At 41.4% G+C, this 15393-nt stretch overlaps 1 protein-coding gene across 9 annotated transcripts in view; it reads left to right on the top strand.

Moving 5' to 3' along the window:
• robo3 (roundabout, axon guidance receptor, homolog 3 (Drosophila)) overlaps window positions 1-15393 on the top strand; it is a 361322-nt gene that overhangs the window by 42030 nt on the left and 303899 nt on the right. For all 9 annotated transcript variants that reach the window (XM_069894503.1, XM_069894505.1, XM_069894506.1 and 6 more), the window contains exon 2: window positions 13082-13408. In XM_069894503.1, coding sequence (XP_069750604.1) covers window positions 13082-13408 — 327 coding nt within the window. The remainder of the gene's footprint in view (window positions 1-13081; window positions 13409-15393) is intronic.

Raw genomic sequence — 15393 nt, 5'->3', positions numbered from 1 at the left:
CGTCTTTGGAAAGAGAAGCAATCTAATCAAGTTTGCAACCCTTTGTTTCCTCCGACGCTGCCTGACTTGCTGAGTGTTTCCACTGTTTTCTGCTTTCATAAAATAATGAAGTCTTGGTATGAAAATAATATGTTGTCACAGATTCTTTTGTTTCTTTTAAGTGTGCTGGATGAATTAGTTATAAATTCCTTAAAAGAATTTGTGTGTGTTAATTGCCAATGTAAATCATAAGGCTTAGGTTAGGAACAAGAAGGGTCAAGTTTAATTGTTTGGATTGAGTAGTGGGTGGTCATGGACACAGCTGTTGAATTAGCAGAGGAATGTATCTGTAAAACAAGTCTCTCAAGATGGTTATTTTAATTTGCTGCTGTTTTATCACAACTGGAGCCCTCCAAGTTGAAAGAACTGATTTAATGTTGTCGATCAATAACATGCTCCCTTTCCCCGTTGGTGGGAACATCCCCTCAGCTGAGATGCTCATAAATGCATCACCACTAAGTCTTTCAGACCAACAAGGTCTCAAGTCAGAGTTTGTGCTTTTTGGTTCGCTGCAGCTGTTTGGGTAATGGGAATGTCACAATTGTTTTCCGTGACCTTAGGTTAGAGAGGGGTGAATCAGTCAGTGATTCCTGCTGTTGACTTGGAACTGGGTAGTGGAAGTTATTTAATAGCTTTCCTAGTTAACTCCACTCTCCTCTGACTCACTCAACAATTACTACCCCTCAGAAAGGCACACCACAAACGTGATAGCTTATTATTGTTTGAGTCTTAATTCTGCGATTGACTAAGTGAAGTTCAGCCTAATGTCTTCAGCTCTCAACCATGTCTTCAGGAACTCAACCATTGTTGCAGCCTCCAGATCCAAATTTTCCACCCTCCCTGGAGTGCTTATTATTTTTGGAATTGCAATGGGTTATTTTCATTCAGAGATACAGTACAGTATCACGCCCTTCACCACATAAGCTCAAACACGCCCACATGTCCAATTAATCAATTTACCCCAAATGTCTTTGGAATGTGGAAGGAAACAAGAACGCCCAGAGAAAGCCCATGTGAACACAGGGAGAATGTGCAAACTCCTGACAGACAGTAGATTAGAAACCAGGTATTTGGGCTAACTGCTGAGTTAACTGTGCAGCCCCTTCTTTTTGATATCTGGTTAAACCATTTTAAACAAAGGAATATTCCAGAAAGAGCAATAAAGTGGAAATGCACTTTGGCCACACAATGCGACAAGATTCTGCTGTTCAGATTCAGATTTCGGATCAGATCAGATATCAGATTTATTTTCAGAGTACATAACTGACATCACATACAACCCTGAGATTCTTTTAGTGAGGCAGAATGACCACTAATTGGTAGTGCAAAAAAAACTGTACACAGCGTATACATGTTAGCAAACAAAGAACTGTAAACAGATAATGAAGGTAAACAAACTGCCTGAGAATAAAAAAAGAAAATCAATAAAGTGCACAAGAGTCCTCAAATGAGTCCCTGATTGAGTTTGTTGTTGAGGAGTCTGATGGTGGAGGGGGGAGCAGCTGTTCCTGAACCTGATGGTGCGAGTCTTGTGGCACCTCTACCTCTTTCCTGATGGCAGCAGCGAGAACAGAGCATGTGCTGGGTGGTGAGGGTCCTTGATGATCGCTGCTGCTCTCTGATGGCAGTGTTCCCTTTCGATGGTCTTGATAGTGGGGAGGGATTTGCCTGTGATGTCCTCTTGATTTGGAATTCAAGATTCTTTCATTTTCATGTAATAAAACAGATGTAATATTAGATGAAATTTCCTTTAGTCTACCTTAAAGCAGTCAAAGATTAGCCATCAGTTGAAATTGCCCAGTGCCCTTTATTGCCAGAGAAAGAGAACCAAAAGAGAGTCCCCTCAGAGTCTCCAGCGCTCCCACAGCCTCCACAGCCACACAGCCTTCAGTCCAAGCCATCGGCAATCCGAGCTCCAGATCCAAACCTTTGATTTAATGAAGCACCCTCTCGTATCTCAGTTGCGATAACTGGTACCCCTTCAGCCAGTCTCCAGCAGTCCACAGCCTTCATGGGTTCCTCACCTTAAGTCACCAACAGCCTGCCGGCTGTGTGTTCTTCAGCCGCAGAATCCCTCGCTGGTCATCCTCCGTCCCATAGGGTCATCTCCTCTGTTTCTCCTTCTGAAACATGGGAGGTCTCTCCATTTTCTGGTGCCCTACTCCAGTCCTCTGCTTCCCTGGAATCTCAAATCCCTTAATGCCTCTGCTGAACATAGCAACCGCCATCTTGGGCCTTGAACCCCATGGTCGACAGATTTTAAAATAAACCATTGTCGGCTCCTGTAACAGGCTGTTTAAAGCCTGCGAGAGCTGAACATAGTTGGACCGGGAAGTAGAACCCTGCGGAAGTGCAGTAGGTTGGCGCTTGAAGTCCTCCTCTGCAAGCTGGAGCTTAAAATATAGGGTGTTTTCTAATGCAGTAATGGCAGTGCTATATCCTGATTAGGTGTTCTGTCAAGGATATGGCGTTGTATCACGTTCCTTACACAAATACTGAAGCTCTTGATACGTTAATTACTTTTGAAACTCGTGATTGAACTTTTATTGATGTTATTTCTAGTTACAGCTGAGGAACTCTTACCAGTTTTCTGGTCAATATTTACACTTCAATAATCAATGCTAAAATCAGGTTAATTGTTCTTAGTCAAGCTGTTCATTGTGGGAACTTAATATGCACATATTGACTGCAATGCTTCCTGTATTAATTAAATGACCACATTGGCCATGAAATCCTTTGTGAAGCATTTAAATATATTGTCTTACTTTTAAATCTTTAATTTCTCAGTTCCTAATCTGACAAAACCTCGTGTAGATTCGCACTCTCCTAATGTCACTAAAGACTATATGTTTAATCTTGTTGTGGGGTTTTAACCCCACCACTTCTGACTGACTGGACTCCTCATTCCAGAAAAAAACCCACTGAGTTGACAACAGAACCAAAATAATAATTACTATCATTTCAGGTGAAATGAAACATCCTTTTATCGAGACGTTAAAAGGACTGATTTTGAGATTTCAGTTGTCCATGAAACCTACGAGGCTCAAGGTTCATTAAACAATACCAAAATGGAGTTCTTCAACTTGTTCCTGCTGTAAGGCAAATGAAGAGTCGCCGTGAGCATTGCTCGATGCTCCCAATAATAAGAGAAAAAGGAGAGTCCCTTCAGAAACTCTGCATGTCCATAGATTCACCTCTTGTACTCATGCAGCCTCATAGATACATTGGCATCCCGAGTGAGGCCCATGTAGCCCTCACTGCTCTCTTGAATCCCAGTACAGATACCTTGTTCCTGAGGAACTAGTCACACATATGAATGCGTGTCTCACAATGGAACTCAGTTCATGTCTTAGGAATTCAGAAAACTGGCAGCAGAGTATGGGTTTGCTATCAGTACATCATCCCCATACTACCCCAAAGATCATGGGTTCCTTGAAAGACAAGTGCAAACTGTGAAACACACTCTAGTTAAGTGATGCAAAACAAAATAAGGCCTATCCCTAGCTCTTCTATCATTACAAGCAACACCTTTAAGGGCTAACATGAAGTCCCTGGCAGAACTTCTAAATGGTAGGAGATATAAAACAATTCTGCCAAGCCAAATACACCTTCCAGAAGACCGGGGGAAAGCAGAAGAAGGACGCTAGCATTATAACAAATGTGCACAAATATTGCCAGAACTCTTCAGAGGGCAGCATGTCCATATTCAAGAGCCCAGCAAAAGTCATCAGAGAAGCTGAGACACCAAGATCATACATTGTCGAGACAGACTCTGGCAATCAGCTGAGGAGGAATAGAATTCATATCTGGCCGACACAAGATGTGATGAAGCAGAAAGCTTTAATACCAGCAAAGCCTGTAACACCAATATCAAGTGAGGTATCAGGTGAAGAGACCACAACCACTAATACCGAAACATCAACACAGCAGTTGTCAGGTGAAGCACAACAACCTACATCACCTACACATGAACCAGCAACACAGAGCACAATGGTCGCAGGCAAATCCACAAGATGGCGAAGCAGCATACTGCCAGCAGTCCGATATCAATAAGAAATATTAAAAAATGTTTGTGTAATTAAGCTATTGTCTAAGTTCAGTTACACTGGAAAGAAAGTGATAAAGAACACTAAATTTTTCTTTATCTTGAGAAGAAGAGATGTTATATAGTCAGGATAATGTGAACTATTTTGTAACTGCGTAAGAATACACCTTTCTCTGTAGTTACTGGGTGATGTATGTATATGTGAACAGTTTTTCCTAGATGGTGGAAGGCATGAGTAAGTAAAGTCTTTTCTGTGAATAAAATCTCACATCTCTAAGTTATTTAAGAAGCCTCCAAAGTAACTCAAGAGAAATAACAGTGACCAATTATATGCCACATAGGTTAGTGCTCTTCCACTGTTTCTTATCCAGATTAATGATTTCGATGGCAACATCATCAACAAGGTTAGTAAATTTGCAGCTAATATAGAAATTGGTGGTGAGGAAGGGTAACTGAATTTGCCATGGGATCTACATCAGTTGGGCAAGTGGGCCAATGAAAGCAAACTGCAATGTGACAAGTGTGAGGTGTTGCACTTTGGTAAGTCAAGCCATGTTCTGACTTGCACAGGAAATGGCAGGGCGTTGTAGAGAGTGTTGTGGAGCAGAAAGACCCTGGAGTACAGGTGCACAGTTCCCTGTAAATAGTGACTCAGGTGGTCAGGGTGATGAAGAAGATGTTTTGCACGCTTGGGCGGAGTACTGAGTACAAAAGTGACCTCATGATTCAACTGCATAAGGAATTGGTGAGAACATACTTGGAGAACTGTGTGCAATTCTGGCCATTCAGCTACAGAGAGGAGAGCAATAAGTTGAAAGGGATGCAGAGAAAATTCCCCAGAATGTTGCTGGGACTAGAAGACTTGTGATATTATCTAGACCAGTTGAACTAGAGGGGCATATGTTTAAGGTGGGATAAAAAGAGATTTAAGAAGGACCTGAGGGGCATCCTTTTCACTCAGAGTATAGGGCCTATCTGAAACAAAGTGACAGAAGCAAAATAAGCAGATATAATTACAACATTCAAAATATATTTGGACAAATATATGGATCAGAATTAGAATCAGAATTTATTGTGATGAACAAGTCATGAAATTCAGTGTTTTCTAGTGGCATCATAGTGCAAACTTACATATTATAACCTTGCTATAAAAAATAAAATAAAATAATAAGAACATTAATAGGGCACGAAAAGTAAGGCAGTGTCTGGTTCATTGATCATTCAGCAATCTGATGGCAGCAGGGAAGAAGCTGTCCTTCTGCCACCGAGTACTCATCTTTAGGTTCCTGGACCTTTTCCCCGATGGTGAAGAGGGCATGGCCTGGGTGGTGGGGGACTTTGAGGATAGAGGCTGCTTTTTTAAGACACTGCCTCATGAAGATGTTTTCAATAGAGTGAAGTCTGGTGCCTGTGATGTTGCAGCCAAGTTAACAACCCTCTGGACTTTATTCTTGTCCTGAGAGTTGGCAGCTCCATACCAGACAGTGATGCAACCAGCCAGGATGCTTTCCATGGTACACCCATAGAAGTTTACGAGAGTCTTCGGTGACATACTAAACCACCTCAGACACTTCACAAGGTTTAGCCACTGGCGAGCCTTCTATGTGATTGCATCAACGTGGAGGCTCCAGGACAGATCCTCGGAGATGTTGACACCCAGGAATTTGAAGTTCTTGACCCTCTCCACTACCGAGCCCTCGTCGAGCACTGGGTCGTGTTCCCTGACTTCCTCCTGAAGCCAACAATCATCTCCTTGGTTGTGCTGACGTTGAGCACAAGGTTGTTCTCGTTAGACCCTTCAATGAGCTGATCTATCTCCCTCTTCTATGCTGCCTCATTGCCGTTTGTGATTCTGCCGACAATTGTGGTGTCATTGGCATCGTGGATAGGAATGCAAACAAATGTGATCAGCTCAGAATGCTAACTTGGTTGACATGAGCAAGCTGGGCCAAAGGGCCTGTTCTGTGCTGTATGAATCCAAGAGAATGCCAATTTCATCAAGTTTTAAATCAGCTAGGATTAATTTGGCTAGACATTTGGGGAAGTGTCTGTGTTTTAAGCAGGAATATGATTAGACTGTAGTGTCCGCTGATTGCATCTAGTACTGATACAATTAGTCAATGTTCTGTACATAAACGTGGAGCCACAAATGTCGCTTACACACGTATGCAGGCACACTGTCTAATAATGATTATTCTGAACCTTTTTTTATTGTGGTCTAGAATAGGTCAACAAGAGCTTCCTCTCCACCTTACAAACTTGTTCCATGTGAGCAAAAGCGCTGTTTGGCTCTGAAACTTGCGGCAGAGACAATAGAAAAAGGATTTGAACCTCAGTTGATCGTGAAATACCAGGGCAAAGCTCAGGAACAATCAGTTAGAAACAGAACCTTAATTCAAGGGAACTGGTGCAACTTTTGTCCCCTTCTCTTCCTTGTTATTTCATGTAAATGTGAAGAGGATGTCCCACAGAATGCAATCGGCAGCAGACGCTGCGTCGGAAAAATTTTGGCACCCTGCTGTCAATAAAAAAAAACACATGAAATGAAGGTACATTTAAAAATAATAATTTAAACAAAGCCACTTCAAGTAGAAAACAGAACAGTAATAAAATGTGTTGAGAGATGAGCGATACTTTGAGCTGATATGAATTCTGCTTCATTGGCCTTCGTTGATGTGTCACACACTTTCTATCTCATGCCTTAAAACCAAGTGGAATCCATTTATGAAGGTGATCCATGTTGGGATAGGGGAGATGAGACGAAGGGCAGCTGATATTGGAAATGCTTCTCCAGAACGCTGTGACCCTTTAAGATGGAAATCAATGGAGTTCTGTCGGTATGGATATTGATATGGAATGAAGGGGTAAATAGTGACACAAATCAGCTGTGATGACCCTCGCTTGAGCGAGTGAATGTCCTATTCCTGTCCCCAAGATCATAATCTCATGTGAAGTGCATGAGATGATCAATACATACAGTGGATTAAGACAGGCTTCGACATTCTGAGATGCTGAAAATGGTTCTATTTAATCAGTTGAAACAGTGATACAAGGCCCATAGTCATTCACCTTGCTTGATCACTACACACTTAAGGAGATGAGGCTATTGATCTTTTTATGGGTGCAGTTGACCTGTGGAGGCCGATTATATATTTCAATCAAAGTATAGTGTGCAATTGTGGAAGGAATTCTGAAACTCCGGATCCATCCAAATGCAGTTGAAAGTTATTTAACGTGCTCCCATCAAACTCAAACCACAGAGAGCTTTGTCCCTTTCTCCATTTCCCCACTGTGCTCAAAGTCTAGCCAAGGCTGCTGGTCATTCAACATCTTTGTGGGTGAATGAAGGCACCACGAAGTATGAGAGAGGACATGAGCATGTGAGCTGCTGCTTCACTGGGTGGATATTAGGACACAGTCTGTTTCCCAAGTCATTCTGGTTGGTCTTGGCTCTCCAGTGACTGCACCAGCTTTGACCCTGTCCCTCTGGGCACAAAGGCATAAGGTGGTTTTATCCTTGTTTTTTTTTTCTGAGGTTAACCTTTATCCTTATTGGTACTTTGGCCTTTTACTGCATTATTGGCAATCGTGAGTTAATATTTAAGTAAATTTGAGCTTCATTTCCTCATGATTCCACTTGAAACAGAAAAAAATGGCATAAAATGTTCCATTCCAAAGAGCCTTTTTCTCAGATGTTAAATAGCAAGAAGAATGCAGAGAGTAATTGCTCGTCTTCAATAGACCAAGTAAAAGCACTGTGCCCTAACAGAACATGTCAGGAATGTGAATGTTGTACCCTTGCCAGCTTTCCATCCACAGTATGCACAGATTACAGATCCAAAATCTGCTTTGCACTGTGACCATTAAGCTGATAATGAGGCTGGGTGTAACTGAGTTCAGTCTCGTTACCAAGTGGCTGGTAATGGGGGTGGGTTTGCAATGGAGAGAGTGTTGTAGCTGGAAGTCTGGTTATGAGGGTGGAGTGTGTCATTCCAAGAGAGTAGTAACCATGGGTGTGTTATACAGCCTAATTGTTGGTACAAAGCACAGACCATAATATAGCACCATGTGCAGAATCCTCAGGAAACCTGGGCAGAGAATACATGCATGCACCGATACCTCAGTGGCTGTTATATAGACAGGTACTCAGTAGTACAATCTGTACTACACTTGCTTTTTTCCAACTATTGACCCAATGAGTCTTTGCCTGTCTATTTATCTGATCCAGTTGAGCTAATCTTCATGTCTACCTAGACCAAATAACAATCCTGATCTGGGTTAGTGTTTCAGGATTTCTGATAGGTATCTTTAGCAATTTTTTCAGATCACCATAAATGTTCTGGGTGTGAATCACCAACGGTTGGGTACCAAGTCTGAAGTCCAGATAATGGGCTTGAATCACCAATGGTTGGGTACCAAGTCTGCAGTCCAGATAATGGGCTTGAATCACCAACGGTTGGGTACCAAGTCTGCAGTCCAGATAATGGGCTTGAATCACCAACGGTTGGGTACCAAGTCTGCAGTCCAGATAATGGGCTTGAATCACCAACGGTTGGGTACCAAGTCTGCAGTACAGATAATGGGCTTGAATCACCAAACGGTTGGATACCAAGTCTGTAGTCCAGATAATGGGCTTGATGGCTGCTGCAAATGACTACTTTGTGTAGGTTAGTAGCAAACAGGGAGTTGGGGAGCATGTGTAAGTGAGAATGAGTTTCAGGGGTAAAGAGAAATAAGGAAAGAGGGACTGGGACTAATGGCATTGTCTGCTGGCACCCAGCATAGACCCATTGGACTGAAGGACATTGATGTGACTAGTGCAGGCTGAGAAACTTTGTATGTAAATTACCCCGGAGTTCAGAAATATGGCCAGGATTTCCCTCAGATCTGATTCCTGGTGTCAGCTTCCAACGTGGAAATTACATTTCTGAGAAGAATTTAATATTTGTTTTGTCTGAGGAATCAGTGAAACGAGTTTCTTATGTGCGTCAAAGAGTTGACACTCGTCTCTTTTGGGGTGAGAACCATTAGGATACTACAACCTTCATAGTTCAACCCAGTTTGTTGCTAAAAATGCGATTCTGAACTCTTCACAAGTCCAAGCAGACCAAGGCTGTCAAATCTGGTTGGACGTATTCCTTCAGCCTTCTGCATCCAAACACCCTTCCATCATTTGTTGCCTCTCCCATCCAGGCAAGCATTTTCTCCCCACACCAACAGATTCTTAATTGCCCAGTTAGGTGTGACATTTGACTTTTATCCCATCGCCAATATTTTCCTAACAAATATAGAGAGGAAAGCAAATCACTACCTTTCAATATTACGATCAATTCTCTTCAGAAATTGCTTGTTATAGTATCCTCCAGGTTAGTCTTTATATCTGGAGGTTCTGGAGGGTCGCTAGCCCTAATGTGTACCAACGGGCTTCAGTAACTGCCCACATTATAGCAGAGGTCAAATTATAATGAGGTTGCAATGAGCTGTCAAGTTCTTCACTCTTGCAGTAATTGACTTTATGTGCTTCTTGAAAAGGGCACATTATGTGTGAATATGCTGCATTACGATATGATTAAATTGACAATATTAGCATAAAAATGTATTTGTATGAAGGAACCAGGCTCTGGGAGATAAGGGGAATATTCCGAAGGACAGAATCTCCATTTCCCTTTGATGAACCCTGCAAAATCCTCTGGTGCTGGAAATGATAAGTGCAGCTGATTGTGAGGTGATTAATCTTTTTGTCACAAAAATGCGATTCACATTAAATGAAAGACACATTGAAATTGTTAGCTCAACTCAAAACAAACTGAGATAAACATATGGCAGCCAGTCCCAGTTATAGCAGGAAAAATATAGTGGTAAACGGTGAGAACGGAGATGATGATGTGGCATAATTAAAGGTCTTGAGCCAAGATGCTTTTGTTGGGGAAGTAGAAAGTCTGATTCCACGACAGATAAATGTGACCTGTCTTTTCATATGAACTTCCTAAGACAATCATTTTCCCAGCAAAATTGTTAATGGGGTTGCAGTAATGGTAAAAGGAGTATTCCCGATCCCCTGCTGTCTTGTGTGCTAAGTGTACTACAGTGTTTGTTGAGAAATGAGACCACTGCCATCCCCTGTTTGATCAGAAAGCTGTGTGAAGGCATCACTGTCACATAAATCCTGGCTGACCTTCCATCTTTCTGCTTTTGTAACTCATCTAGACCCTGCTGTCCTCATCCGAACTCATTTCACTCTTCTTCAACTGACCAGAAGGGATGTGCCAAATACCCTCTGTTTTGTGCCTTTTTATGTGATTTTGAGATTTGATTCTTTCATTGGCGTCTCTATCTGGGTTTGAAGCTCTGTAATTCCTTTTCTAAATACAGCCATGTTCTCCACTTTTCTGGAAAATAAACCTACTTCTCTGACCAGGAATTTGGTACTTCTGTTAATATTTCCTTGTATTATATCAAAAGACAGTGATGATGGTCCAATAAATTAATGGGGGAAATTTTGGTGCTTTCTATTAGCATTTTTTTTTAACTGTTGATGAGTAATGCCCAACAACATTAAGCCCCTGAACTAGAACTGGGACCAACTCCTGTGATCACTGCTTCTTATTTCCATCTACTGAACTTCTTCAAAGTGTAGGCTGAGATGTGAACCCCAGCAACTTAGGAATCCTTGTTGGACGTCTTGCTGGTGATGTTTGTGGTTGAGATGTGAATACGGACTTCAAAGCCACATTTCCAGCTTATTCCTCAGCGGTCTAGACAACGAGGTTGCATTAGCTCCTTGAATGGTTTCAGCTCTTTGTGGAGATGGATCTCCCACAATGGTGCTTGTTTGGAGGATACAGAGTTCAATGTCAAAACTCAAATTTATTGTCAGAATACATATATGACATTGTATACAACCCAGAGTTCTTCTTCATGCTGGCCAGACAGATTTCTACTTATTGGTAACTGTTAACTCTACTCGAAAAAAGATACATGTATAAAAGAGAGAAATGTAAACAAACTGTGCAATACAGAAAAAAATAAATATTAAGAAATAAATAACGTGCAAAGTAAGGGTCCTGATTGAGTCTGTAGTTTAGGAGACTGATGATGGTAGAAACTCCTCAACGGGGTGATTCATGTTAAGGAGAAGCAAGATTATCAACAAGATTCAAGTATTTTTCCTTTGACTGAATAATTCTTTATTTGATCATTGGCATAGTAAAGGTGTACAGAGAAGAAAAGATTGTTTTAGCATCTTTTTTCTTAACTTTTGACCAATTGAAAAGTTAATATACATAATAATACAATTTTTGCATATTATCAATTAAAAATGTATTTGAAAAAGAGACTGGGAGCAGATTTGAGACTCCCTAATCAAAGCCAATTGGAAGATAAAATAACAGATACATTTGTTGTTAAGAAATTTATTTCTAATATGTATATTAAATTACAAGAGACTGTAAAGAAAAGAGATTTATATAAATCAAGAACGCAATGGGAGAAAAATTTATAAATACAAATTCAGGAGGAGATTTGGTCAAAATAATGTTATGAGAGTGTTGCGAATACAGTAAATGTTAGATATCAAATGGTTCAATATAATTTTCTTCATCAGTTGTATTAATCCTAATTATTCAAATAAGTGTTTTCGATATGCAAAAGAAACAGGGACTTTTTCGCATTCAGTGTGGCCTTGTGAAAAAGTGGCAAGGTTTTGGAATGAGCTGAGTTTATTATTAGGGTAAATTTTGAAGATAAAGATACCAAAGGATCCAAGAATATTTTTACTTGGAGATATCTGTGAAAAGGATATAAAACTGAAATGGGACAAATACCAAGAAAATTTTTGTAAGTATTGCAATAGCAACTGCAAAGAAATGTATAACGATATCATGGAAAGATGACGGAGAAGTCTTATTAAGTAGATGTAATAATGAGATGGGAAATTGTATACCTTTGGAAATAATTACATATAGTTTAAGGAATCGAGTTTAAAAATATTATAGTATTTGGAAACCAGATATGTATTTTATGGATAATTTTCCATCCACCTCTTCTATCTTATCCACCTTTTAATTAGTAATTTTTAATAATAATTAATGATTGTCTATGCTAATATTATTGTATATTAAATGATGGATGTTTCTTTCATTCCTTTTCTTACTTTTGGGAGGGAGGAGGGATGGGGAGAAAAATATAAAAGTATTTTTTTTTGTATCATTGGATATGGATATTTGATTAAGGTTTTATTCATTTTTTTTTCCTGTAATGATGCAAGCAATTAAATAAACTGGAAAAAAAAGATTCAAGTGTTGGCATCAACAGAGCTCATTGGATTGGGCAATTGCAGCAGCAAATCCTCTTTAATATATTAACTCTTTGGCTTGGCTTCGCGGACGAAGATTTATGGAGGGGGTAAAAGTCCACGTCAGCTGCAGGCTCGTTTGTGGCTGACAAGTCCGATGCGGGACAGGCAGGCACGGTTGCAGCGGCTGCAGGGGAAAATTGGTTGGTTGGGGTTGGGTGTTGGGTTTTTCCTCCTTTGCCTTTTGTCAGTGAGGTGGGCTCTGCGGTCTTCTTCAAAGGAGGTTGCTGCCCGCCAAACTGTGAGGCGCCAAGATGCACGGTTTGAGGCGTTATCAGCCCACTGGCGGTGATCAATGTGGCAGGCACCAAGAGATTTCTTTAGGCAGTCCTTGTACCTTTTCTTTGGTGCACTTCTGTCACGGTGGCCAGTGGAGAGCTCGCCATATAACACGATCTTGGGAAGGCGATGGTCCTCCATTCTGGAGACGTGACCCATCCAGCACAGCTGGATCTTCAGCAGCATGGACTCGATGCTGTCGACCTCTGCCATCTCGAGTACTTCGACGTTAGGGATGAAAGCGCTCCAATGGATGTTGAGGATGGAGCGGAGACAACGCTGGTGGAAGCGTTGTAGGAGCCGTAGGTGATGCCGGTAGAGTATTTACATATAAATATCATGTTTTCTATGTTCTTTCCTTTTAGGTTCTAGGCTGCGACTGGAAGATTCAGCACCCCGGGTTATTGAGCATCCCTCAGATCTGATTGTTTTGAAAGGGGAGCCAGCCATGTTGAACTGTAAAGCGGAGGGACGGCCCACACCCATCATCGAATGGTACAAGGATGGTGAGCGAGTGGAGACTGACAAGGATGATCCTCGCTCCCACCGTATGTTGCTCCCCAGCGGGTCGCTCTTCTTCCTGCGCATCGTGCACGGCCGGAGGAGCAAGCCAGACGAAGGGGTCTACGTGTGCCTCGCAAGGAATTACCTTGGGGAGGCAGTCAGCAGAAATGCATCTCTGGAAGTAGCGAGTAAGTAACTGGATGAAATGTTCCGCACCACCCTCACCTCAAACTAACATGTCCCCAGATGAACTGCCATTTATGAATTTGAGCAGCGCCCTTTCCCTCATTGGATACTTTGAGTATTGCTTTTGGTACTGATCACCTCATTATAGGAAGGTTGTGAATGCTTGGAGAGGATGCAGAGGAGATTTCTCAGGATGTTGCCTGAATTGCAGAACATGCCTTATGAAGAAAGTTAATAGAACTAGAACTTTTCTCCTTGGAGCAATGATGAGAGGTGACTTTAATAGAGGTATAAAAGATTATTAGGGTCTTTTATAGGATAAACAGCCCGCAGCTTTTTTTCCTGGGGCGGCAATGGCAAATACCAGTTTAAGGTATTTAATATCTGTTTCAGGTGAGTGGCAGAAAGTTTAGGGAAGATGTCAGGGGTAAGTGTTTTACTCAGGGTTACTGGAATGGATTGATGTAGGCTGGTATAATTGGGACATTCAAAAGACTCTTAGATAGGCACATGGATGTAAGAAAAATAGAAGGTTATATGTTCAAGGTTGGAAAAAAATTAGATTATTGTGGAGTGGGTTTATATAGATCAACACAACGTCATTGAAGGTCCGTAGTGTGCTGTAATATTCTATATTAATGGTTCTCAACCTTTCCTTTCCACTCACATACCCTTTAAGTAATCCGTATGCCATCGGTGCTCTATGATGAGTAAGGGGTTGCTTAAGGTGGCATGTGGGTAGAAAAGGGAAAGTTGAGAATCACTGCTCTAGACCCAATTGTCACTGAAATATTTTGCTGGAGAAAAATTGTCATTTGGAGTTCTGAAACTGTGCACATAATGAGTCAATTAGGTACAATGTTTTCAAACTTTTTCTTTCCACCCACATACCACCTTAAGCAATCCCTCACTAATCACCGAGCACCGATGGCATAGAGAATACTTAAAGTGGTATGTGAGTGGAAAGAAAAAGGTTGAGACCCACTGTTCTATATTCTATGTTTGAGATAAATAAGAGAAACTGGTTTTATCAGTGGAACAGTTTAGGTTGAAGGATGACTCAAAAGGTGTTCAAAACCACGAGTGGTTTGTTAAAGCAAATACAGGGAAACTGTTCTCATCATACCAACGAGAGCCCATGAGTAAAAATTGTCCAAAGAAATGGGAGAAGAGGAAAATTCTTCTTTGTTGTATGATGTACGCTGAATTGGGGTTCACTGTCTGAAAGTGGAGCAGGTTAGAAAGGAAAAGTCAAAATGGACCAATGCAGAGATTTACCGAGCAAATGGGGTAAGAGTAGGGACATGGAACTGAATGGACTACTCTGCAAAGAGATACACAAATTTAATAGGCTCATATCCCTTTCTTATGTTGAAAGAGCCTGTGGTTCTACAAATTGAATTATTTTGTTACTGTCTCGAAGACTGGGAGAGGGTGCAGGATCTTCACTTCACAATGTCCTCATTTACAAGAGGAAAGAAGTGTTGCTCAATTTCCAATCCATTACAGCTGACAGTTGAGAACGACGCAATGGCTCTCTCTTCTTGTCCTGAGCCCCCTTAAAACCCTCTTAGCAGCCAGTGTTTATCAAATGTCATCCAGCTGAGTTAAGCCATTGACCAGCTGATCAATAATGCAAGGCTGAGCATAGCTGCTTCCAGCCAGCAGAAGCCAAAGGTCAGTGCTCACAGAGAATTAACACCCGACTTGCAATGTCAGCAGTTGCGAGGAGTTTCAGATGTGTAGTTGACAGGCCCAATGCCAAGAGACAACCACAAGCTGCAATTTCCCATTGTGCTGACAGCGCATGTCAAAATATTAACCCCTTGAGAATGGCAGTTGTTTACGCTCACAATGCCAAGACGATGTCACGTTTATATTTGACAAAGAACCTGCCTGCCATTGTGTTCTCCTCATGGCTGCGATGTTGCGCGATGGAACCTTTGACAATGGATTGCCTCTCACTGCAGCTTCCATCTTAGCCATT

Source organism: Narcine bancroftii, chromosome 8, assembly GCF_036971445.1.
Source record: "Narcine bancroftii isolate sNarBan1 chromosome 8, sNarBan1.hap1, whole genome shotgun sequence".
Classification (NCBI taxonomy): Eukaryota; Metazoa; Chordata; class Chondrichthyes; order Torpediniformes; family Narcinidae; genus Narcine; species Narcine bancroftii.
The sequence above is the reverse complement of the archived record's forward strand: the minus strand, read 5'-3'. Positions and strand labels throughout refer to the sequence as shown.